The following is a 25,368-nucleotide window of genomic DNA, read 5'->3' as shown; positions in this document are numbered from 1 at the left end:
TCCACACGGCCGACCGTGGGAGTATTGCCTAGAAAAGCTAATCTTATCCGCGTAATGGGCCGGATCACTATTTATTGCAACAGTATTTGGACAGAATTCGCTACTTCTTCTCTACGATATATTTATTGGCTTGAAAACTACCGAGTGATAACACATTATACAGGCAAAAATAGCGAGAGATGTTATAAATCAAGGAAAGTATTTCTTATTTTCCATATCGGATTGTTTGTGGAATACAAGTATACGAGCGATAATACCGAACACTGAAGGGAAATATAAAGGATTGTTAACCTGATGCACGGGCTTGTTAGCAATAACGGAGCTTTAAATTAGGTTCATAAAAACAGACGCGGCGAATTTTCAATACGTATTGACCCGTGTTCATAGATACTAGTCAGATTAGTCGTATTGGGGCTAATTTCCGATCAACTATTCATTTTACGGCAATGTTTTCTCGACTAGATCTGTTCGCACCCTCTCATTCTGTTCGCACCCTCTCATTCTGCGGTCTAAGGACCAAATGTCATCAATAGACTTAGACTCGCGTGGAGGCATGAGATAGGAAACTTGTAAGAATTTTGCTATCCCACCGTTTGACTACCAGAATGGATGGGAGAACAGTAATACTAGCAAATACCGACTACCATAAGAGCGGTGCAAATTTGAACGAGTGACGTAGAGTACTGCACTGAAAAAAGGACCAGGAGTGCGATTTTACGAAGTTTTAGCTTCCGATGGCCCTACATTTTCTGACAAAGTGAAGTTCTTGAATGTTGAGATTTTTATTACTGTTTAGAAAAGCAAAAGTATCATAAAGCTAGTGTCAGGCCTTCATGAGACCTCAAGGAGTCACTTTTGGAGGTATTCGTAAATGTAGATTTGTCGGTAGACGGTTCCAAATATAATAGAAAAATACCTAATTTAACACAACTACAGATCACTTGCAACATAAAAAGCTTTTTGTGAAATTCGACAGCTCCATCTTAGGCCAATTCAATAAATTTCCTACATGAAAGTTTCCATTTTTTAAAAACGGTTTTTAAACCAAAGCTTTGGAAGTTAAACCTTGGCGTGGAAGTGCCGGTATATTAATATATTCTGTTACTTAGTGTAGAATTAGATTTCGTCATTTACGGCTAATATACAACCGCCAGAAGAAACTTAAAACGTTGGTACACAATCAAGAAAGGCGAATCAGAAAAGGTGAGTATATGTCAGTGATTCACTAAATACAGACTGGAAAGAGGGTAATATGGAAAACCTTAAGGTCCGTCCAGATTAAGTCTTCGGTACGGAGCAAAACGTCGGCCTAGGAACTCCTAGCATGTTGTTAGTCGCCTCTTACGACATGGGAGCAGTTCCCAGAGGTTCTATTCTTGGTTGAAATAGTGAAAAAAGATTTCAGCCCGCCGGACACCACACGGCTTCGAAATTCCGTACGAGATTCTGTACGAAAAACTCCGCGTGAAATTTCGGCAGAATCCCGCGAAATTCCGTAAGAAATTCCATATGAGATTCCGTATGAAATTCCGTGTAAAATGCTATGCGAAATGCTGTGCGAAATACCGTGCAAAATTCCGTGCGAAATTCCATGCAAAATTTCGAGCAAAATTCCGTTTAAAATTCGTGCGAAGTTCGGCATGAAATTTCGTTTGAAACTTCGCGCGTTTTTGGCGGAATTCCGTGCGAAATTCCGTATGAAATTTCGTGTGAAATGATATGCGAAATGCCGTGCAAAATTCCGCGCGAAATTCCGTGCGAAATTCCATGCAAAATTTCGCGTGGAATTCCGTGTAAAATTGCGAGCGAAATACCGCGCGAAATTCCGCTCGAAATTCCTTTTGACATTCCGAGCGAAAATTGATTCGAAGTTCGGTATGAAATTCCGTGCGAAATTCCGTTCAAAACTCCGCGCGAATTTCGGCGAAGTTCGGTATGAAATTTCGTGTGAAATGCTATGCAAAATACTGTGTGGAATGCCATGCGAAATACCGTGCAAAATTCCGAGCAAAATTCTGTTTAAAATTCGTGCGAAGTTCGGCATGAAATTCTGTGCAAAATTTCGGCAGAATTCCGTGCGCAATTCCGCGCGAAATTCTGTGCGCAATTCCACGCGAAATTCCGAGCAAAATTCTGTGCAAAATTCTTTTTAAAATTCCTCTCGGCATTCCTTGCAAAATCTGCTTGAAATTCCGCACGTGATTTCGTGTGAAATCCTATGCGAAATACCATGCGAAATGCCGTGCGATATGCCGCGCAAAATTCCGCACAAAATTCCGGGCGAAATTCCATGCGAAATTTCGTCTTAAATTCCGCGCGATATTCCGTGCAAAATTCCGTGAGAAAATTCCGCGTGAAATTCCTTGCAAAATTTCGTGTAAAATTTCGCATGAAATTCCTTGCGACATTTGGAGTGAAATTTCGTGAGAAATTCCGCCTGAAATTCCGTGAAACCCCTTGAAAAATTCCGCGCGAGATTCCTTGCAAAATTCCACGCGAAGTTCCGTGCGAAATTCCATGTGAAAAACCGAGCAGAATTCGGTTGAAAATTCCGCTCGGCATTCCGTGCAAAAACCGTATGAAATTCCGCCTGAAATTTCGTACCAAATTTCGTGCGAAATGCCACGCGAAATTCCGCTAGAGATTCCTTTCGACATTCCGAGCGAAATTTCGTGCGAAGTTCGGCATGAAACTCCGCGTGAAATTTCGGCGGAAAAAATTTCGGGCATAATTCCGTTCGAAATTCCGCGTGAAATTCCGTTCGAAATTTTGCCTGGAACTCTGCGCGACATTCCTTACGAAATTCCGCACGAAATTCAGTGCAAAATTTCGCCTAAAATTTCATGCGAAATTCCGCGTGAAATTATGTGCGAAATTCCTCGCAAAATTCTGCGCGAAATTCCGCGCGTAATTTAATGCAGAATTCCATGCGAAATTCCGTGTGAAATTTCGTGCGAAATTCCGCGTGAATCCCGTGCGAGAGTTTACGCTAAATTCCTTGCGAAATTCCGCGTGAAATTTCGTGCCAAATTCCTCCCGGAATTCCGTGTGAAATCCTTTGCAAAATTTCGCGCGGAATTCCGTGTAAAATTTCGAGCGAAATACCGCGCGAAATTCCGCTCGAAATTCCTTTTGACATTCCGAGCGAAAATTCGTTCGAAGTTCGGTATGAAATTCCGTGCGAAATTTCGTTCAAAACTCCGCGCGAATTTCGGCAAAGTTCCGTATGAAATTTCGTGTAAAATGCTTTGCGAAATACCGTGTGGAACGCCGTGCGAAATACCGTGCAAAATTCCGCGCGAAATACCGTGTGAAATTCCGAGCAAAATTCTGAGCAAAATTCTGTTTAAAATTCGTGCAAAGTTCGGCATGAAATTCCATGCAAAATTTCGGAAGAATTCCGTGCGCAATTCCGCGCGAAATTCTGTGCGAAATTCCACGCGAAATTCCGAGCAAAATTCTGTGCAAAATTCGTTTTAAAATTCCGCTCGGCATTCCTTGCAAAATGCGCTTGAAATTCCGCGCGTGAAATTCTGTGCGAAATTCCTTGCGAAATTCGCCTGAAATTCTGCGCGATATTCCTTACGAAATTCAGTGCGCAATTCCGTCTAAAATTTCTTGTGAAATTTCGTGTGAAATTCCGCGTGAAATTCTGTGCGAAATTCCGTATGAAATTTCGCATGCAATTTTGTGTGAAATCCTATGCGAAATACCATGCAAAATGCCGTGCGATATGCTGTGCAAAATTCCGCACGAAATTCCGTGCGAAATTCCATGCAAAATTCCGAGAAAAAATTAAAATGTTAAAAAATCGGCTCGGAATTCTGTGCGAAATTTCGTCTTAAATTCCGCGCGATATTCCGTGCGAAATTCCGTGAGAAAATTCCGCGTGAAATTCCTTGCGAAATTCCGCATGAAATTCCTTGCAACATTCGGAGTGAAATTTCGTGAGAAATTCCGTGGAACCCCTTGCAAAATTCCGCGCGAGATTCCTTGCAAATTTCCACGCGAAGTTCCGTGCGAAATTCCATGTGAAAAACCGAGCAAAATTCGGTTTAAAATTCCGTTCGGCATTCTGTGCAAAAACCGTATGAAATTCCGCCTGAAATTTCGTGCGAAATGCCACGCGAAATTCCGCTAGAGATTCCTTTCGACATTCCGAGCCAAATTTCGTGCGAAGTTCGGCATGAAACTCCGTGCGAAATTTCGGCGGAATTCCGTGCGAAATTTCGGCGGAAAAAAATTTCGAACGAAACTCTGCGCGACATTCCTTACGAAATTCCGCACGAAATTCAGTGCGAAATTTCGCCTAAAATTTCATGCGAAATTCCGCGTGAAATTATGTGTGAAATTCCTCGCAAAATTCCGCGCGTAAATTCGTGCAGAATTCCATGCGAAATTTTTCGCAAAATTCCGTACGAAATGCCATGTGAAATTTCATGCGAAATTCCGCATGAATCCCGTGCGAGAGTTCACGCTAAATTCCTTGCGAAATTCCACGTGAAATTTTGTGCGAAATTTCGGCGGAATTCCGTGCGAAACTACGTGCGCAATTCCGCGTGAAATTCTGTGCGAAATTTCGGGCGAAATTCCATGCGAAATTCCGCGCGAGATTCCTTGCAAAATTCCACGCGAAGTTCCGTGCGAAATTCCATGTGAAAATCGAGCAAAATTCGGTTTTAAAATTCCGCTCGGCATTCCGTACAAAAACCGCATGAAATTTCACGTGAAATTCCGTATGAAATTCCGCCTGACATTCCATACCGAATTTCGTGCGAAATGCCACGCGAAATTTCGCTAGAGATTCGTTTCGACATTCCGAGTGAAATTTCGTGCGAAGTTCGGCATGAAACTCCGCGCGAAATTTCGGCGGAATTTCGTGCAAAGTTTTGGCGGAAAAAAATTTCGGGCGAAATTCCTTGCGAAATTCAGCGTGAAATTTTGTACGAAATTTCGAGCCAAATTCCTCACGGATTTCCGTGTGACATCCTTTGCAAAATTTTGTGCGGAATTCCGTGTAAAATTTCAAGCGAAATACCGCGCGAAATTCCTTTTAACATTCCGAGCGAAAATTCGTTCTAAGTTCGGTATGAGATTCCGTGCGAAATTTCGTTCAAAACTCCGCGCGAATTTCGACGGAATTGCGTATGAAATTTCGTGTGAAATGCTATGCCAAATAACGTGCGAAATGCCGTGCGACATTCCGTATGAAATTCCGTGTAAAATGCTATGCAAAATACCGTGTGAAATGCCCTGCGAAATACCGTGCAAAATTCCGCGCAAAATTCCGTGTGAAATTCCGAGCAAAATTCGTGCGAAATTTGGCATGAAATTCCGTGCAAAATTTCGGCGTAATTCCGTGCGAAACTACGTGCGCAATTCCTCGCGAAATTTGTGTGAAATTTCGGGCGAAATTCCATGCGAAATTCGCCTGAAATTCTGCGCGATATTCCTAACGAAATTCCGCACGAAATTCAGTGCGAAATTCCGTCTAAAATTTCTAGCGAAATTTTGCGTGAAATTCCGTGCGAAATATCGTGCATAATTCCGCCTGAAAGTCTGTGCGAAATTCCTCGTGAAATTCCGTACGAAATTCCTCACGAAATTCCTCGCGAAATTCCGCGCGAAATTTCGTGCGAAATTTCGTGTGAAATTTCGTGTGAAATTTCATGCGAAATTCCGCGTGAAATTTTGTGCGAAATTTCGTGCCAAATTCCTCACGGAATTCCGTGTGAAATCCTTAGCGAAATTTCGCGCGGAATTCCGTGTAAAATTTCGCGCGAAATTCCGCTCGAAATTCCTTTTGACATTCCGAGCGAAAATTCGTTGTAAGTTTGGTATGAAATTCCGTGCGAAATTTCGTTCGAAACTCCGCGCGAATTTCGGTGAAATTCCGTATAAAATTCAACTAGGAATTCCGTTAAAAATTCAACTAGGAATTCCGTGCGAAATTTCGCCTAAAATTCCGTGCTATATTCTGTGAGGAAATTCCGCGTGAAATTCCGTGCGAAATTTCGCGAGAAATTCAGTGCAAAATTCCGCTCGGAATTCCGTGCGAAATTCCTCGCGAAATTCCGCCTGAAATTCCGCGCGATATTCTATGCGAAATTCCGTGCGAAATTCCGGGCAAAATTCCATGCGAAATTCCGTGCGAAAATCCCACGTGAAATTTCGCATGAAATTCCGTGTAAAATTCCGCTCGAAATACCGCGCGAAATTTGGTGCTAAATTCCGGAATTTCGCGCGGAATTTCGCACGGAATTTCTCCCTGATTTCTGTTCAGCTCCCTCTTTTTATTCCATAACGAATGAAACGGAATAACACACGATGCATCGTCGCGTGTTCATTCATCGAAACATATCGTTGCCACGGCCTCGCGAGTAACTTAAAGACGTGTGCAAATAAGCCGGCTGCCACTTACTGAAGAGATAAAATCGAAACGTTGATCCCAACTTACAAACTAGCTGCAATCAGTTGCAACATTTTAGTCGCCCTCCGTGATTGTCTATTGATGTCTCTCGGTCATTCTTTCGCATCGTGTGTACACTTACATGGACATCAATTGGCAATCATAGAGTGATTTAAATACGAGTTGCTGTGCGAGTGGGACGAATGAATCATCTACATCTACTTGAGCGTTTTACATAAAAATTTGTTTCTTTGATTTCGTGTTGTTCCGTGCTGACAGCTAGAAACGTAGACCACATGTTGTAATATGAAGAGATCCAACATTTGCCGGGGATGAAGACAGGCGTTCCCTTGTGAGATACAAGGCGAAATTCAAATTGAGATTCCAATGGTTTGTTATATAACTAAAAGCAGTCCGTATTCTCCTACTTAAAGAAAACAATCTGGAATGCCCACAGAAACAATAATTTTAAATAGAACTTACCTTTTAGTGTATCGTATGTACATACTATTTTTTCAATACAAGTGAAAAAGCTACAACTAAGGGGTACTTTACTCTAAACTTGGTTCTACTTCGACTCCTATCAAGATAGCCATGGTGGGATTAGGTCTGTTTAGACGGGATACAAAAGTTTAGTGAAGTTGACAAGACTAGAAAACCAAAAAGAATTACTTTGGAAGAGCAAAAATTAACTAATTCAAAGGTCGCCAAAGTATAGGGTGAATCCTCCCTTGGTTAAAACCCTCTATCCAGCTTTTTACGTGCCATAATGGCGGTCCAAATTGTTCAGTTCGTAATACGTTTAATGGCCCTTTTTTGACAATAATTGATAAAACACTTGAAAAATTAGATTTCCGTACGTCAGCGACTGAGAACAATAGTGTTAGGTTTACCTGTGATACAATTATTATTGCCTGAACGATATTTAATAAATCCTGCAAGAACAGTACCTCAACTTATTCTATCCCATGGGATCCGAACAATGTTGCGATAAAATTTTTAATTTGCAGACAATCTACCACTTAGCGATATGCAAATCCTCTACTTTTAACTGATCGGTAAATAAAGTCCAAAGCGCAAAGCGAATAATGCAAACAAACACCAACACTCTGTGGGATAGGGTAAAGAGCCTATTTTGGTCCTATATTAGGGAAATTACCTTACCATTATGAAGAAGAATCATTAAGAACCAATATAATAAGAAAAATGGCGGGAGAATGACTTATGTGTCAGAGCAACAGAAATACGAATCGCATTTGAGCAAGGCGTTGAACAAATCTCGACAAACATATGATTACGGCGCCAACTGTCAAAATTCTCTTTGAATGCAAATTCCGGATAAGCCGCTACTGGGTGAACAGAGTTCACAGTAGTTAATGAAAGAGAAAACTTTTCTCTTTTGTTTACTACCAATATCTGTGATTGGCGAGTAACGGTTTGTCCAGATTTTTCGTTGAAAATGAATTTTGACAGTTGGCTTTTACGCCGTAATCATATGTTTGTCCACCCAATCGCTTCAAATGATGATAATCGAAACAGGGCGAAAATAGGCTCACATTCCCTACAAATTCTCAAGAATAACGGAAATTACGACTAAATTACCTTTTCTCTGCTTCCTTTTTTCTAGAGTTGAATTCGGAAGTTTGTTTTTGTTTATTGGAATTTGTTTGGGGTTGGGAATCGGGCAGGGTCGGCAGGTTTTGTTTTTGTTTACACGATTGTTTGATTAATTTGTTTATTATTGGCCATGTGACGGGGGTTTTGGGTTTGGCGGGTCAGTTTGGTTTGGCAGTGTATGGGAGTCATCATGTGTATGGTAGAAAATAGAAAGAGAAAAGAAGAGAAACAATCTTTTATGATTTGAGCTCTCTCGTTTTGTTTGGGGGTGGAAGCAACAATTACAGTCCTACGTTGGAGCCAATGGTTATAGTGGGGGCTTACCGTCTTTTGATCGTATAGTTGTTGTGTCAGCAAATTGAGTGAATGTTTCTTTTGCGAAAATAGAAACTGAATGGAGCTGTATCGTATCGTTGAAAAGTTAAACAGACAGCAGGTTCCGTTCAGCTTCCAGTTTCTATTATCAGCAAATCGGATAGAAAACGAATGATTCCAAACATCCAGAAGTTGGGGAAATAAATTATTTACACATCAATAAACGTTAGCAAAAGAATAACAGAGCGTGGGACCAAATCAATCTAGGTTGAGATTCACCGGGAAGTAGAACGGAGCGAGGCGGGGAAAAAATCAAAAATTCACAAGAGACTAGCAAAACTGGTGCAACAGTATACCACAGATGGTGAATGAGGAAAACGATAATGGAGTTTGAGAATTCGAAATTGGAAAATGAAACTACCAGGTGAAACACCCACGCTGTCTGTGTGTATGTACCATAAATATCAACTGTCGGTACACCCGGGATATAGTTTATATACAAGTGTCTGCACGTGTAAGGTTTTATGAAACTCGCAGTGTACATGGAATCCAGATGTGGCTAAATTGATTTCACACTGAGTGGAAGCATATGCATTATTGAGAGGAATAACCAGCGCTACCGTTTGGTAGATGTTTGTCAGTGACATTTTAATCGAAAGTTCAAAGAACATGTACTGAACGCTTAACTTAGTAATTGCTTGTTCTTCTGAAGACAATATGTTTTTCCGATCAAAAACAATAACAAAATGATAACAGATGCAACTTTCGTACCTAATTATATTGATAATCTGGTCCCGTTAGTAGTTAAAACATAACAAAACATAGTATTATCGTTTGATTGGTTTGAATTAGTGGCGTTCTGCCTTGATATTCTCTTTGTGTTATGTTCAAATTATAGAGGTTTTAATTTCGATTCTTTTCCCGAGTCACAAACATCTCTAATAGAGATGGTCAGGTTTCCTTTCTTCTGCATCCGTACTCGACCTGAAACCGTGACTTTCAAAATTGAATAACTCGTACCCGAGAAATTATAAATTAGAAAACCAAATGTCGATCCGAACATGAGAATTTTAAAATTGATTACCCGGACCCGATCCGAAAACGAAATTTTTAAATTCAAAGAACTAGAATCCGACCCGCATCAGACAAATAAATATCGATGATAAAGAGCCAGAACTCGATCCAAGATTCGTTTTTGATTTACTCTTGAACGCTTTAACTTCTAGGATGAATCCCACGAGAATTTAGAGATTTTTAAAATCTGCCATTTTCTTAAAAATTTTAAAATTCGCCATTTTCTAAAAAAATAATGTTTTTGCTTTACTATCCCTTACTCGCACCTCAATTTTTAAAATTTTCAAGATTTCTGTATAGTATTCGTAATATTTTTAATTTGCGCCAGGCTCTAGGCCCGCGCATGAATTAACTCTCCTGAAAAAGCACCCAGCTGATGATAAATTGAATGTCGAAAAAAAAATCGTAATCTAAGACTCCGACTTTCTATAAAAAGGTATACACATTGAATTCAGTCGGAGTATATCTGATCTTCCAGTTTCTATTCGGCACCTCAAACGCTTGCCCGAACCTGTGGAGGTACTGTCGAAATCAGCCATGGCCTGACAGGAATTGTGTCAGATGGAAGTGAACTTCCCCATGGGGTCTTCCCACCCAGCTCGATATGTTAGATATCAGCCGGTGGGTCCACCTACCTTTCGAGGAGTTATTTCACTCACGCTGCCATCTGGCGACCGAGGTCACCCTGGTGCGCTCGCGGGCTCCTCTATTTCCACGTAGCTCGAAACACTCCTCATCTTCCCGAATGACCAGCCCGACCGGCATCATGCTCGCTATCACGCAGGATGCATCGTGTGATACCGTGCGGTAGGCAGATATCACTCTGAGGCACATCACGCGGTAGGTGCTCTCCAGTTTCTGTAGGTAACTGGTTACCCTCAGTGCTCTTGACCATGACGGGCCGCCGTACCTGAGGATAGATACGGCAACGCCTACCAGTAACCTACGTCTACTGGCGCGCAACTTTGAGCTGTTGGACATCATCCTCGATAGAGCTCTTGGACACTTTCAATGACTGGTGCTCCTTAAACTCGCTTACAATTAGTATTCATAAGTGCAGTGTAATATCGTATCATCGCAAGCACAAACCAATTTCATACGACTACTGTATTGGAGAACAGAATCTTGAGCGTGTACTACAAGTGTGTGACCTTGGAGTCACCTTGGATTCTGCACTCAATTTCCGACCTCATTTCGACTATATTATTAACAAGGCAAACCGCCAGATGGGATTCATGTTTAAAAAAATTTCTAATGAATTTAATGACCCTCTCTGTCTCCGTTCACTTTACTGCGCATTGGTACGTTCGACATGGGAATCTTCCATAATGTGGTGTCGGTATCAAGCAACATGGATAGCAAGAATTGAAGCAATTCAAAGAAAATTCGTTCGTTATGCACTAAGACGCCTTCCGTGGCAGGACCCTATTAATCTTCCGCCATACGAAGACCGCTGTAGATTATTAGGTCTACACACGCTTGAAGCGAGAAGGAGAGTAGCCCAAGCTGTTTTCGTCGCTAAGATTCTTTTAGGAGAGTTAGATACGCCGGAATTGTTGGGTCAACTCCACATCTATGCTCCGGAACGCGTACTCCGTTAACGAGGCTTTTTGCTGTTGGAACACAGGAACTCCCTGTACGGTAGCCATGATCCGATTCACTTCATGTCTGCCACATTCAACGAAGTGTTTGTGGATTTCGATTTCAACGTGTCATCTACTACCTTCAAAAACCGACTATTAATTAGTTTCTGACTTACCAGATATTTACTGACATTTTAATCTGTATTTTGATTTGCTGCTTTTGTTTGTTTTTTACATTGTTTATTTTATTGTATTAGTTTGTTTTTGCTATATTTATTTCTGTATTTATTGTTAAGTTCTGTATTGTGTATTCATTTGAAAAGATATGGGGTTTTTATGCCAATTTGAGTATAGTTAATGTTTCACTCAAATTGGCTTGTCCCCATCCCTTCATATTCATTAAGACCAACTAGGTCAGATGTAAAAAAAAAATAAATAAATCTTCTTTCGGATCAAATATAATCTACTAAGAATTCTAAAGATTTCGAAAGAACTGGCGTATGTGTTTTTAGTCGTGGCAAATATCTCGAAAATTCACCGAGATAATATCAGAATTGTGTTATACCGGCTAAAGCGCCATTACTGGCGCAAAGTATTTTATGGGGGACTAACGGGTTTACATACCTGCCGACAAAGTGAAGATCGACGGTGTGGTACCCGGAAGTACGGGGTTGGATGTTTCAAGCACTCTTTGCTCTAGTGTACGAATAATTTGAATGTCAATCGCACAGAACGGGACAAAGTTGTATGTTCCTTCAAATTCGTATCGGGTGACCTTTGGTGGGTCTGTATCCCTTAATTACGGCTTGTTCGTCAAGGTTCGTCTTCTTGTTCGGTTATTTGTAACTCGCTTCGTGCATTGCACTAATTACAAGCAAATGGGCGATTGTAGCAATATGGCTTGGTGTGGCAAGTGCTAGAAAGTCATCAGGATGGATTTACATTGGATTCTCAAAAGTGTGGGAAGGATTCACATGATCTCCTAGCGTACAAACAGTGCCCAAGGAATCTGAAGTGTTCCTTTAAAAGACGTTACGCCATTCACCACAATGAATCATTATGCTCTCTTGGCTCAGGAAGAGTGCTTTGACGATACCCTTGTGAGGATGCCTGTTACTATTCCTAAAATCTATTGGCAGATGTGTTTAATAACTAAAAAAATTCTCTTGAGAGGCCGACAAATATAAAATCGGTTAAATCATTCGGAATTTGATGCTCAAATGCAAAAACTAATTCCGAAATCGATTGAGTCGGAATCGGTTGTTGCATCATGTTGAATCAATTGAGAATTCCGAACCGGTTCTGAAATGGTTTTGACTGGGTAAACAGCTCCAAGAAAGCCTTAGCAAACTGGTCTTAGAAATTTGAGATCAAACAAGTTTCCAGCGCTTCCAGAAGCTGAGTCAATGAGCGATAAAGTTTGCGATAATTTTCGCATGGAAACGGCACTCTTATTCTGAATTATGTGATAAAGCAGATCAAGATATCAGGGACCTCTAAGGCTTGGCGTTCTTGCCGGGGGCCATCTCGGCTACGTGACTGTACCCGGATAGAATTTTACAATAGCATTTACCCTACAAACAATCATAAAATAATAAATATTATAGTTATTACTGTTTCAACATTGTTCGATGCCAAGTTCTCACAGTAGATTTACAATAAAATTTCATGTAACAATAAATTTCACTGTTCAGCAAAAAACTGATACAGTGCATTCACATTAAATTTCACTGTTTTCGAGAAAAAAATGTATGGAGAAAAACTGATTTTTTTAATGTTAAGATACATAACCACCCCACTTTTTCGCTGTAAAAGTCTATTTTACATTGAAATTTACTATAAAAACGTTAAAGTTTATTGTTTTTGTATTGTAGCATAACACTAAAACTTACTGTAAATTATTGTAAAAATACTGTACTGTCACAGTGAAAATCAAGGTTTTGTTACTGTACATTTCTATTCGGGTAGACTACGGGACTTTAGCTGACTACGCAAAATGAGAAAAGGTGTTTTGGGCCTCCTTTTTGAAATTATTTGAAAATATTAAAAAAAAATCATAGAAATGCAAAGAAATTATTCATTTTTACTTATTCAGCCAATATCTTTGAATTCAACGCAATGACAAATGACAATGAATTACATAAAATTTTCTTCTATAGTTCTAGCCAGCAATAACTGCAACCGATTGATGTATAAAAATGTATATGCTATCGATTTAAATTCAAAGTTATGGGCTGAATACATGTTTACTACGATTGCTTGACGCGCTTGCATTCATTATCGTTTGATAATGCGACAACCGCCATGTTGACCCACGCAGGTTCGTTGCAACGCAAGTTGTTTACGCATTCAGTAGGGTGACCATACGTCCTGGTTTCCCAGGACATGTCCTGGTTTTTTAATGACTGTCCTGGTGTCCTGGGAAGTCGAGGAAAAAGCTTGATTTGTCCTGGTTTTTCTCCTGTAAGCCTAATAACAGGTGTTCAATAAAAATGAGAGTTTTTTCAGTCATGTAGTTGAAAAACAAAAAAAAAATCTTCAACAAATTCAGTATTTTTTATTATAAAACATAATGTTTATTCTACAAAAAAATGTCAATGAATATTAGAGAAGGGGTCCTGGTCAGCAGCAGTACGACGCAACTTAGTCGCGATGTTCTCACAAGAGCACTGCACGGCACTGACGTCCTTCTTCCGGATACAATTCCGGATCCTGGTAGTCAACTGCTTCGTATCCTTGACTCGCCAATTATTTTTATACACTAAAGCACTGAGGGAGCCGAAAAAAACCCCAATGGGACGGCACTGGGGCAAGTTAGTGGGGTTTCTTTCTTTCGGCACGTATGGTATCTTTTTCTGCTCAAAATACTACAGCGTCTTCTTGGCGTAATGGGAAGACGTCTTGTCCGGCCAGAAGACGTACTTCCCAACTACATGATGCTCCTTTAAGAACGGCAGAAGAATACACTCAAGACACTCCTCCTGGTACACTTGTTGATTGATGGCCAGACCGCTCGGCTTGAACCACGGTTTTGAAATTCCTCTGTCCGATATGGCGATGTACAGCATAACATTTCTTTTAAATTTATGCTTAAACTAATTTTACTTCGGGATGTGTGGCCGACTTGTCGCTGGAATAGTAGCTGTCATTTCCTGGAATGTGGGTGTTCGAGAGCAGCAATGTCTCGCGGTAGTTGTTCGTCATCCACCAGCACTGCGATTTCCCGATCGCTATCTGCTCGTCCATATCGTCGGGGGACCGAGTCTTCTTCCGACAGATGATCCTTCATCTTGAGGACTTAGTGAATCAAGGCCGGCATCACGCAAACTCGTTTCGTCCTTGTTGTCGAACAGCTTTTTCAACGCTTCCTTCTTTTTCTTCGTCATTATCTTCGTCGGCGGCCGATACCGGCCTTCCGCTCCACGCTCAGGGATGCCAGGATTTGGTAAACTGTGCTCACGGGCACGTTTGTGTCTCGAAAGTGGTCCACCGTAAACTTTTTTCCACAATGGCCAAGTGTAAACCGCACAACACGCTCGCGGAGTACTTGCTGTTTCGACGCCATCTTTGATTGAACTGACAGCACCCGAGCGAAATGAACCATGTCTCCCATTTATACGAAGTTCAGAGAGCAATTGTCTTGGAGAGAAAAAAAATTACGCTCTTTTCTTTAGTTACAGAAAGGTATTGAAATAATTCTCATTTTTTATTGAACACTCGTTATATTTCTAATTATTGAGTTTTCGCTTTATTCACTCTGCTCCAGAGTACGACAAACAAAACTTAATACACTCGAATCTCTCAATTGTACCATCCGATGCATTTTTTAATCTCTCGATGGTACCTCGTTATTTCTTTTTCCAACTTACTTTTTTACATGGAAATTGAAAAGAGAAAGAGGCGTTCGTATGTACGTACCATATGAATGAGCTGTAGTCTGTTTGCAACAACATTTGGCAATCGAATAAATCGAACCGATTCCATTTGTCGACCAAACTCTGGCCGCTAGCAATGTCGATGAAACAAGGATTCCGGGATCCGAAAAATTTCCTCTAGTGCCTACCTCTAAGAAGACACATCGAAGTTTTTGCGATTCTGCTTCTTCTAGAGTTCTCTTGCAAGTGGCTGTTTTTCGTTTTCCTGTAAATCCATTTCATAAAAAGGAAAATGGCGAAACAACAATAACTGTCGTGGAATAACCTTATTGAGCGCTCTCTCGAGCTGGTAATTATGGAATCCCTTTAGGATCAATACCAGTTCCTAATCAGTCTACTTTTCCATCTCAATCGGATCGGAAGCTATAATCGCGCTGCTTGGTAACAGTGCAGTGAATCAAACGAACGTTTCAACATACAGTCTGCCGTCTATATGTACCGCGCCAGCAAAGCAATCGAAAAATAACTGTTGTCCCAAGCCAGTGTGGAAAATAATGCACCGTTACTTTCATTGATGCGGTATCGATCGTTTATTTAAAAATGATTGAAACTCAGCAGCAAAATTTGAACAATCTTCGATCCAATACAGTGGTCGTTTGTCCAATCCGCCCTTGTGTGCGCGAAGTGGAACAATTAATAAAGGCGCATACTCGTAATGCGGTACTGATAGCATTTAAAACTTTGGCCATGGCGAAAAGTTTGGCTATGGTAAACAACATGCAACACGTCGTTGCGCATGTCAATGTTAGAATCAAGATACCCGTTCAGATTGACGAAGATAAGACTGATGTGAGTCTGCAGTCTGCTATCCCCGCGTACAACCAATAAATTCACTATTGATGTCGAAGTTCGTAACGGTGAAAGTTTGAAACCTGGAGAAACTTTTTTCCAGGTATATCCAATGGTGTTCGTATCGTGAGAAGCAAATCTCAAATCACGCTGGGCACATATGAAGGACAGATCCCTATGTGCCAAACCATGTGTGAAAGCCTCTATTGAAACAATATCAACTGCGAGCAAACCCAACAACATTAACTAAATCGCCAACAACCGGAGTTGCAACTCAGCTACCAACGAATGCTGGAATAACAGAATCTACGCACAGCGTGTCCGATCATTGTGATACTGCTTACCAATGGTTGTCATTCGAGATTGCCAGATATAGCGCAGGGAAGCTACTTGCGATTGTTGATGTTTCTGCTTTGCTTCAATGGCGTGTATTTAGTGCTGAAAACTTCTCGCCTGTTCCTGCACAGACTATCTCATAATAATTCGTCTCATTTGCTCAATTCAGGATCTCCGATTTCTCCAACAACAGCATGAAACTTTCGCTGGTGGTGGTGTAGCAAGAACTTCGCGTGTGTGTGTATAAATCGTAAAATGCACGGTGATCGAATTCCCACAAAAAAAATTCTGGTAGAGCTCTTCCTTTCAGACCCACAGAACTTTTTTACTGCCGAAGCTCTGCCTGCCCGACCGACCGACCGAGATCTTTGTAACTGCCGAAAACCTGTGGAGAAAGCACAGTCGATTGATAGGTAACGGGGGGAGGCAGTCCCCTTTCGACTGTCCTGGTTTTTTACTAGCTTCATATGGTCACCCTAATTCAGACTAAAGGGCGAACACGAAATTATTGCGACACATTCAACAGGGCATAACTTTTTTACCATTGGGTAAAAATCAACCAAATTTTGCACACTTTCTAATTGATGTGTATTGTTTACATGCTGTCAAACTCGAAGTCGTGTTTTTCGATTCAACGAAAATGGAGGTGAACCAACGCGAGTCGAGAGAACAAATTCTTTCCAAATACCTGGAATTTCCTGACCTGTCGCACCGGCAGTTGGGAAAAATGTTGAACATTCGCCATTCAACCGTCTCCAGAGTGTTGGAGCGGTTCCAGGAGCGGTTGACGTTGGACCACGGCAAAGGAGCTGGAAGAAAACCGGGACCGGAGAACAAAAAGACAGAGGGAAAGGTGAAGCGCATGATTAAAGCAAATCCCAACGTCGTAAGCCGTGATTTGACTAAAAAGATCGGCATGTCGCAGAGCTACGTCCAGAATGCAAAGAAAAGAGCTGGACTACATACATACGAGGTACAGAACTTCCCAAACCGCGATGAGCGGCAACAATCGACGGCTAAAACTTGGGCACGGAAGCTCTACGAGAATATGCTGACAAAATATGGCTGCTGTGTGTTGGACGACGAAACGTATATAAAAGCCGATTTTAAGCAAATTCCGGGGTTGGAGTTTTTTACCGGCAAGAGCAAGTTCTATGTGGACGACAAATTTAAGAAGAAGAAAATGTCGAAGTTCGCCTCCAAATATCTCATTTGGCAGGCCATCTGCTCTTGCGGACTGAGGAGTGAGCCTTTCGTGACAAAGGGCACAGTAAATGGCGAGATCTACAAATCTGAGTGGCTCGAGAAGCGCCTTTTGCCGTTCTTGCAGCAGCACGACGAAGCTCCGCTATTTTGGCCAGATTTGACATCATGCCACTATTCTAAAAGTGTCCTGGAGTGGTATGAGGCCAATTCTGTCCATTTTGTTCCAAAGGACATGATTCCGCCAAACTGTCCGGAGCTGCGCCCGGTGGAGCAGTACTGGGCAATGATGAAGCGGCAGCTTCGGAAGAGCAAGAAGACAGTCAAAGACGAGTAGGACATGTTTAGAAAATGGAAAAAAACTGAGAAACTGGTACCGGATGACACTGTAACGACTTTGATGGAGGGCATCAAGCGAAAATGCGTTCAATTTTACACTCAAGCCTCCATCGATTAACTTTTCTTTTGATTTTTCAAGTAAATATATGTATAAAACTACTCTAAAATTTTGGTTTGATTTTAAACATTATAAGAAAATTGGCATGACATTTTCGGTGAGGTAATAATTTCGTGTTCGCCCTTTATTGTTCGAAATTTATGCACGGCGTCGTTCGGCGTGGAATAACTTAATTACAAATAGCGCGCATGTTTTTTCTTGGCGCTATGTTGTGCGCTATTAAAAGTTGTAAGTGTTGTTTTATTTCGACCAAAAAAGAGATTTTATCATTTTATAATAAATAATTGTTTTGAAAATATACAAAGTAGTAACGTTTTGAATCGGAAAAAATCACGCACTATTGGTGTCTTATAACAATTCCATTGCTGGTTAGTTTGCTAAAGTTGGTTAATTGGGTCGCCCGTATTATTTTGTTCAAATAAGCGGGTTGAAAACTTTGGGCAACAATTCTTTTCGCAAATACTAGTAAAAGATTTGATCTTCTATCGATATTGTAAATTCATCTAATTTGGGTGGCTCGCTTTGAAAAAAAATGACTCCTCTTTCACTGCTCTGCGATCAACGCTAATCACATCGATGTCGTTCGTGAAGCCAAGAATCATGTGAGATCTCGTAACGATGGTTTCATTCATATCGCACATTTGAACGCTACGTTGAATAATAGATTACGATTTTGAAGTCACATAAATAAAAATTAAAAATATTAAAAATCGTCCTGCTTCAATCCTTCTAAAATCACAAACGGATCGGATGTTACTCAACCTTTTTCCATCCAGCGTCGTACAAATCAGCTTAAACAGTTTTGTCGAAAAGCCATTTTCTGTCACAGTTCGTTTAGTTTCATTAAATCATACGCCACCTTGAAAGCCACGAACATGCAAGTGATTGTATTTGAAACCAAATTTATAAACATTGGTAGGTTGAAAAGTTTCCGTTTTGAATTAATCTGATCAGTATCTGGCGCTGACTTACATACTTAATTCTTGCTGGCGAAATACAGCTTTTCTGCATCTTTTGCTGATTAGCTTCGATCTTAGCTGTCATTTTTTGCTGGGATCTCATTAAAAGAGGTTGATACTCGGAAAGTATTTCATTGAAAATCAATGAAAACGAATGTTAATTTGGTGAGCCATCAGTTTCTAGTTTTGGTGACTACACGGATGCTCGAGAAATGCCGAGCTGAATTGAATGTGTAGAACCAGATACACGCTAAATTCAAAATTGAAACAAATTGTTTGCACTTAAACTATTGGTCACAAGCGGCGTTCAGCAAGTATAGTTCTATTTTAGTGCTATGATTCAGTGACACTGCGTTTAGACACTTCTTTGTTTTTTCTTGGAATATGAATAAATCTTATTTTCAATCGAGCTATATAATTCGACGAGAGGAATAAATATTGTCTGCTTCAAATTTGTGTGAAGCATTGCTAGGAATTAAACAAATCTCAATGATGTTTATTTTAAAGTATCTTGCTGAAGATGTTCGAAGAAGTTGTCATGGTTATTGTAGCCAGTTTAGTGCCATGAAATTTGAAAAATTAAAATTTCAACGATGTTGAGTTTATACTATTGCACCTTCCACACAGATCCATGAATCTATATAATGAAAACAACTAAGCTATGATACTCGATTTCAAGAGTTCGGGAATATGTACAACTTGCGGACTCATCTTATGTCTAAGCAGCGTACGATTCAGTGAAACTAACATGGCTTTCCGATAAGACTGAATAAACTGATTCGTATGACGTTGGGTGGCTCAAAATCAAGCCATCAGAATAGCTGGATGCCGTTTGTAACATTTAATGGATTGAAGCTGGGTGATGGTACTTTCTAATTTATCGTTCAAGATAGCACTTGAAGGTGCGATAAGACGATCTGGTGTGCAAAGGAACATTTTCGTTCCGTCTCACAAGATCTCACATGCTCTTTGGCTTCGCGCGGGCGATATCGATATCATTGGAGTCGATCACAGAGCAGTGGAAGAATCTACGAACATTGAACTGACTGAAAACTAGTAGGAGAACTGACTATTTAAGCGAGGTGAAAAGCGTATTGTCACGAATTGCGCTTTCTACGGTTTGTATTTAGTCATCTCTATCCTGTAGCACACAAAACACACATCGCTTTTTTTATTTCGATTATAGAAGTTTTAACCTTAAGGTCATTCGCCTCTTCGGGTTAGAAAAATCTCTTATGAAAAATTTCTAACCCTATGTGCGGGGTCGGGACTTGAACCCAGGTGCGCTGCGTACAAGGCAATCGATTTACCAACTACGCTACGCCCACCCTCTACATCGCTGATACTCTTTGTTGATCTGTACCGACATGAGACGTGGTCATTACAGGAGACAGATTAGCGAGTGCTCGGTGTATTTGAGAGCAAAATTGTGCGGAGAATGGAGACCACGAGCTATACAAAATGTGCGAATATGCTGACTTCGACAGGCTGAAGTTATGTTGAGCAGATAACCTGGAAGACGTCGTCTACATCGGGACAGACCCCGCATTCGCTGGCTGTGAGCAATCGAGAGAAATGCAAGTGCGGCGGGCGTGTAAGGACACCAGAGAATGATGACCATCATTCTCCAGCAACTTGGAAATCCAGATTGTTCTGACACGATTATGGTAGTCATCAATAGGAAATAGATTTGATTAAGTAGAGTTTCTGGTCAGCATTATTTTGAAACGGGAAAGTGATGGCCTAGCACTGTTATCTATGTCTGTGCTATTTGCAATGCTTCAGCAGAGCGGAACGATTTTATACCACCGCAAGGACCCAACTAAGTTTTATCAAAACATTCGTTTGACTAACCTAACCTGAGTTCGTTGCTAAGTTCTGAAGCGAAAACGACATCAGAAATATCTAGTTTGGCAGGTTATCCGAACCTGTGGTAACATTTGTATTGCAACCAGACTGTCAACCAGGTATTTTACGTTAGCGAGTATAAAAACGACTACAGCTTTTTCGTGCTGTTTTGGTCGGAGTTGATATCCTGCATTACGGATGGAGTGGTCCACAACGTACAGCAGGGGCTGAAGGACAAAACCATCCCAACACGCTAGAACTACACTCAATCGAGAAATATTGGATCATCGTCAAACACATCCTGAAGAATAGTATATAATGTAATGGCAAGCAGGGCCGCCGAGAGGGGGAGGGTGGTATGGGGTGTTTCCCCCCAGGCCCGGAGTTGTGAAGGAGGCCCGGATTTTTAAAGTAAGCTAAAATTTTGACGAATAATTTTTCAACAAAAAAGTATTTGAGAATGCAATAAAAATTCAATATCTTGTGTACAATGTAATTAGAATAGCGAAAATTCTAAACTACTGCATATTTGATGTCAAATATATATTTGTACCCAGTCAGAAGATCAGATCGATTGCCACGTACGCAGCTCACCTGGGTTCGATTCCCTATCCCGCACACAGGAATAGAGAATTTTTTAAAGAAAATTTTCTAACCTTTATGAAGAAGCGAATGATTCTAAGTTTTCAATTTCTATAATCGAAAAAATAGGATCAGACTTGTTAGGGGTAAAAAAATAAATGGTTTTTTTGATTTATTGAATTTCCTGGCTTCGCAACTGCTGGATTATCTTCGAAAGTAATTATTAGAACGAGAAAGAAAACTTCTCAAACTTCTGTTTAGAGTTACCACACCGGTTTTTGCAGGCGAATTCGGGTTCTTCGTTCAGGTAATTCGGATTTCGCCCGGAAGAAACCAGTGGATTATTTTGCAATTTTGTGTTGCCCTTTTCTTGACCAGGAACTCTCAGCATCATTTTATAAATTGTCCAGCACACAGTCATCATTCACATCATTTTCGGGTTGCATGCCCTAATCGATAAAGAGAGCCCCTCTCGACGTTGGTATTCAAAAAAATTTTCACCACCATTTGGATTCCGATTTATTTTACCCCACAGGACCTTCGCCTGTATGCTATATATATTATATGCTCCTCACAAAGCTCGCTCGGGTTATCCTTCACAGCGAGAGTGGCTGGCGCTTTTTTTATTTTTTGCGAATATTCGAGGAAGTGTAGTACTACACCCAACTAAATCAAGAAAAGTGTTCACAAATGTGAAAACACACCTAAATGTGAACGATATAGTGGTGTGCTCTACCAAAACATTACACTCTATGGTGAATGTGAAGAAAATATGATATTTTTTCCTAGTTCTACGAGCTACATAAGAAATAAAGCAGAGCATAACTAGAGTTTTTATGAATCTTTTCGAAACCAGCATGGCGTAAAATCCAACCACCAACATAATTTGAATCATGTTTTGCTATTTTTTTCCATTTTTCTAATTTTACTTGGATTTTTTAAGAATTTGTTAAAATTTCATTGAATTTTTTTCAAGTTGTAGATTTTTTTGTATTTCAGCAATTTTAAAATTCTGCCTTTTATATCTATTTCCATTGATACCATATTTTTATTTTATCCATGTTTGCACGATTTCATTTTTGCACTATTTTTATCACTGCCACTTACTTTAATTTATAATCATTCCACTTTCTTTATTGCATTTTTCTATTGTTTTGTATTTTGATATCCTGCTTTTTATTTGTTTCTTTTCTCATTCCATCCAATATTTCGAATTTGTCTATTTGCTCCATTTATGCTTTTTCTATTTCCTTTTTTCTCCATATATTTTTGCAATTCTACAAGCATTTTTACTTTTTTTTAAATTCATCCTGATTGTCCCATTTTTTATCCTTCTCATATTTTGATCCATGGTTTTAGTTTTTATTTTGTTAGTAACTGTTATTTTTTATTTTTTCCATTTAACCTATTTTGAAAGTACTTTTTCTGTTGGCCATTTTCCTACAGGTTGTTTTTGGCTTTTTAATTTTTTTATTTTTCTAGAAAGCATTTGATTTTTTATGCCATTATGCGCACTTTTTCTTCGCTGTACATTTAGTCCGTTGTTTGAATTTATTTTAAATTTCATTTCTAATGTTTTTTCATTCTTTAAATAATTTAATCCATTTTGTTATTTTCTTCATTTATCATTTTTCTATAGTATGTTTCTATAGTATACCATTTTGGTTTTTTTACTATTTTTTGTTTTCCATTCTGTCCGTTTTTGTTTAATCCATGCCTTCCAAATTTCTTTATTTTTCCGTCTTTCCCACATTTCAATTTTTCAAAATTTTCCGGCTAGCCCATTTTTTTAAATTTCCTCATAGTTATTTTATTATTGTTTTTAATATCTATTCCTCTACTTTCATGCATTCTTAATGTTTCATTCACTTTTTCTATTGCTTTAAATACTTCTTATTTGTAATGTTAAAGTAAAATACATTTTATTGTTTTTAATTTGTCGAGTTTTTCAGTTTTATGCATTTTATAATTTGTATTATTGTTCGTATTCTTTTAGTTGTTTTTATTTTAATATTTATTGATTCTCAAAATTTTCCTGCCTTTACCGATTTAAAAAAAATATTTGTACCATTTTTTCAATAATGTTCGACTTCTTTAATCTGTTCAATTTGTTCATCTAGTTACCTGTTTTCTTTTATCGATTTTTTATAGGATCTTTTTTTTTTTTTTTTATTTCGATTATAGAGGTTTTAACCTTAGGATCATTCGCCTCTTCGGGTTAGGAAAGTCTCTTATGAGAAATTTCTAACCCTATGTGCGGGGTCGGGACTCGAACCCAGGTGCGCTGCGTACAAGGCAATCGATTTACCAACTACGCTACGCCCACCCCCATTTATATAGGATCTGTTTTGGCTTTCTCGATTATGCATTTTTGACAATTGACCTTAACCCTCAAAAAGGCAACGGGTCTCAGAGGCCCGGCTAGTTACAGTTGTCTAGTTTTAATGAGCTTGAATTTTAAAGCGTTTTCGGGCTTTCGATTCTTTCTCTGATATAATGACGAAATGTTATTTAATTTCATTGGGTCTTGAGCGATGCTTCTTGAAGTTACTATTTTAGCTCGCCTTTTTGAGTATTAATTTGTTTTATTAAGTTGATGATGTTGTTTTGAATTTTCTGTTTTTATTCCAATATTTAGTTTTCTTATTGTTTTTTTTTCTCTTTTTCCATTGATCTCCGTTAAGACAATGTTTTTAATTTTCGTAATTACCACATTTTTAATCTTTTCATTTCTCTACTTTTATTAATATTATTAACAAAAATGGCTCTTTCAAACTCGCCAAAACTTTTGAAGAGTATTTACTCCATACTCCATAGTATTAACAGTCCTACATTTTTCCGTTATTGGCACTACAATCAACTAGAGCAAAAAACTGATACATAACTATACACTAGGGCATCGCAAATTTTTTTTTTAATTCTCGAAGCCCCCCCCCCCCTCTCATACTGTGACAAATGTCAAAGTAAGCTCAGATGCCAAATTTCACATCATTTGGACAATTTTAGACCCCCGCCCACTTCGCTTGAATTTTTTTGAAATTGTTGCTATGGGAAAATATGGAGGAAAAATACATTAAATGTTATAACTTTTGAAGTAGCTATCAGAAAATTACAATTAATACCTCTTTTGGAAGGAAATAATCTTAGTATTTGAATGGAGATATTTTTCTTTCTAGAAAAATACTGGAAAGTGGGATACTGGGTCATTTTGGCCCCAAAATCCCCTATTTTTAATGATTATTCTGCTCCGTGATGCAAATCATACATATTTTGTAGTTTTTCTAATGTGAAAAAATTTCAAAAATCGATCGGAGCCTTTTTGACCTTTGTCCGAATACGAGAAGTTGGGGTTATATGGCCTTTTGTCATTCATATTAAACTTTATCATTTTCTCGTGCATATCTATTATTCTTCATTCAATTTTCATAAACTATACCTTGTTGAACGTGTAAAATCCTTAGGATTATAACAAAAATAGTTTCGTTACCGGTAAAATTCAGGAATATCAAACTATCTGACATGTAGTGTCGATTTCACATTTTTATCGTTAATTCGCACATATTAACTCCATTTAACAACAAAATTCTTATTTAATTTACTACTTTTAGTGTAAAATATGCTAAGAGATCACATGAGAAAAGTTTCATTCCTGGAAAAATAGGGAAAGTTGAGGTATTAGGACAAATAATGAAAAAAAATGAGAATTGTAGAGTAAATATCAAAAAGTTTAATGTTTCTGAATTTTACCTTTAACGTTTTTATTTTTGTTTTATTCCTCAGAATTTTACACGTTCAACAAGTTACATTTTATGAAAATTGATTGAAGAATAATAGAGATATATGCATGCGAAAATAATAAAATTTAATATGAATGACAAAAAGCCCTATACCCCCAACTTCTCGTATTTGGACTAAGGTTAAAAGGATTCCGATCGATTTTTGAGATTTTTTCAAATTAGAAAAACAACAAAATATGTATGATTTGCATCACGGGGCAGACAAATCATAAAAAATATGGGATTTTGGGTCCAAAATGACCCAGTACCCCACTTTCCCGTAACTTCCTAGAAACAAAAACATCTCCGTTCAAATACTAAGATTATTTCCTTTCAAAAGAGGTTTAAATTGTAATTTTCTGATTGCTACTTCAAAAGTTATAGCATTTAATGTATTTTTCCTCCATATTTTCCCATAGCACCAATTTCTAAAATTGTCCAAATGATGTGAAAAATTTTTTTGCAATGCCCTACTATACACTTTC

At 39.1% G+C, this 25,368-nt stretch overlaps 1 protein-coding gene across 5 annotated transcripts in view; it reads right to left on the bottom strand.

The window, feature by feature from the left end:
- The window catches only part of LOC131678806 (probable G-protein coupled receptor 158), a 309,807-nt gene that overhangs the window by 19,424 nt on the left and 265,015 nt on the right, over nucleotides 1-25,368 (bottom strand). For 2 of the 5 annotated variants that reach the window (XM_058959138.1, XM_058959140.1), the window contains exon 11: nucleotides 8,012-8,032. The exons of 2 other annotated variants lie outside the window; for them this stretch is intronic. In XM_058959138.1, the coding sequence (XP_058815121.1) occupies nucleotides 8,012-8,032 (21 nt within the window). The remainder of the gene's footprint in view (nucleotides 1-8,011; nucleotides 8,033-25,368) is intronic. One more of the 5 variants, XM_058959142.1, reaches the window with a different exon arrangement.

The sequence above is a fragment of the Topomyia yanbarensis genome, chromosome 2 (genome assembly GCF_030247195.1).
Source record: "Topomyia yanbarensis strain Yona2022 chromosome 2, ASM3024719v1, whole genome shotgun sequence".
In the NCBI taxonomy this organism is placed as follows: domain Eukaryota; kingdom Metazoa; phylum Arthropoda; class Insecta; order Diptera; family Culicidae; genus Topomyia; species Topomyia yanbarensis.
This window is presented reverse-complemented; position numbering and strand designations above follow the sequence as displayed.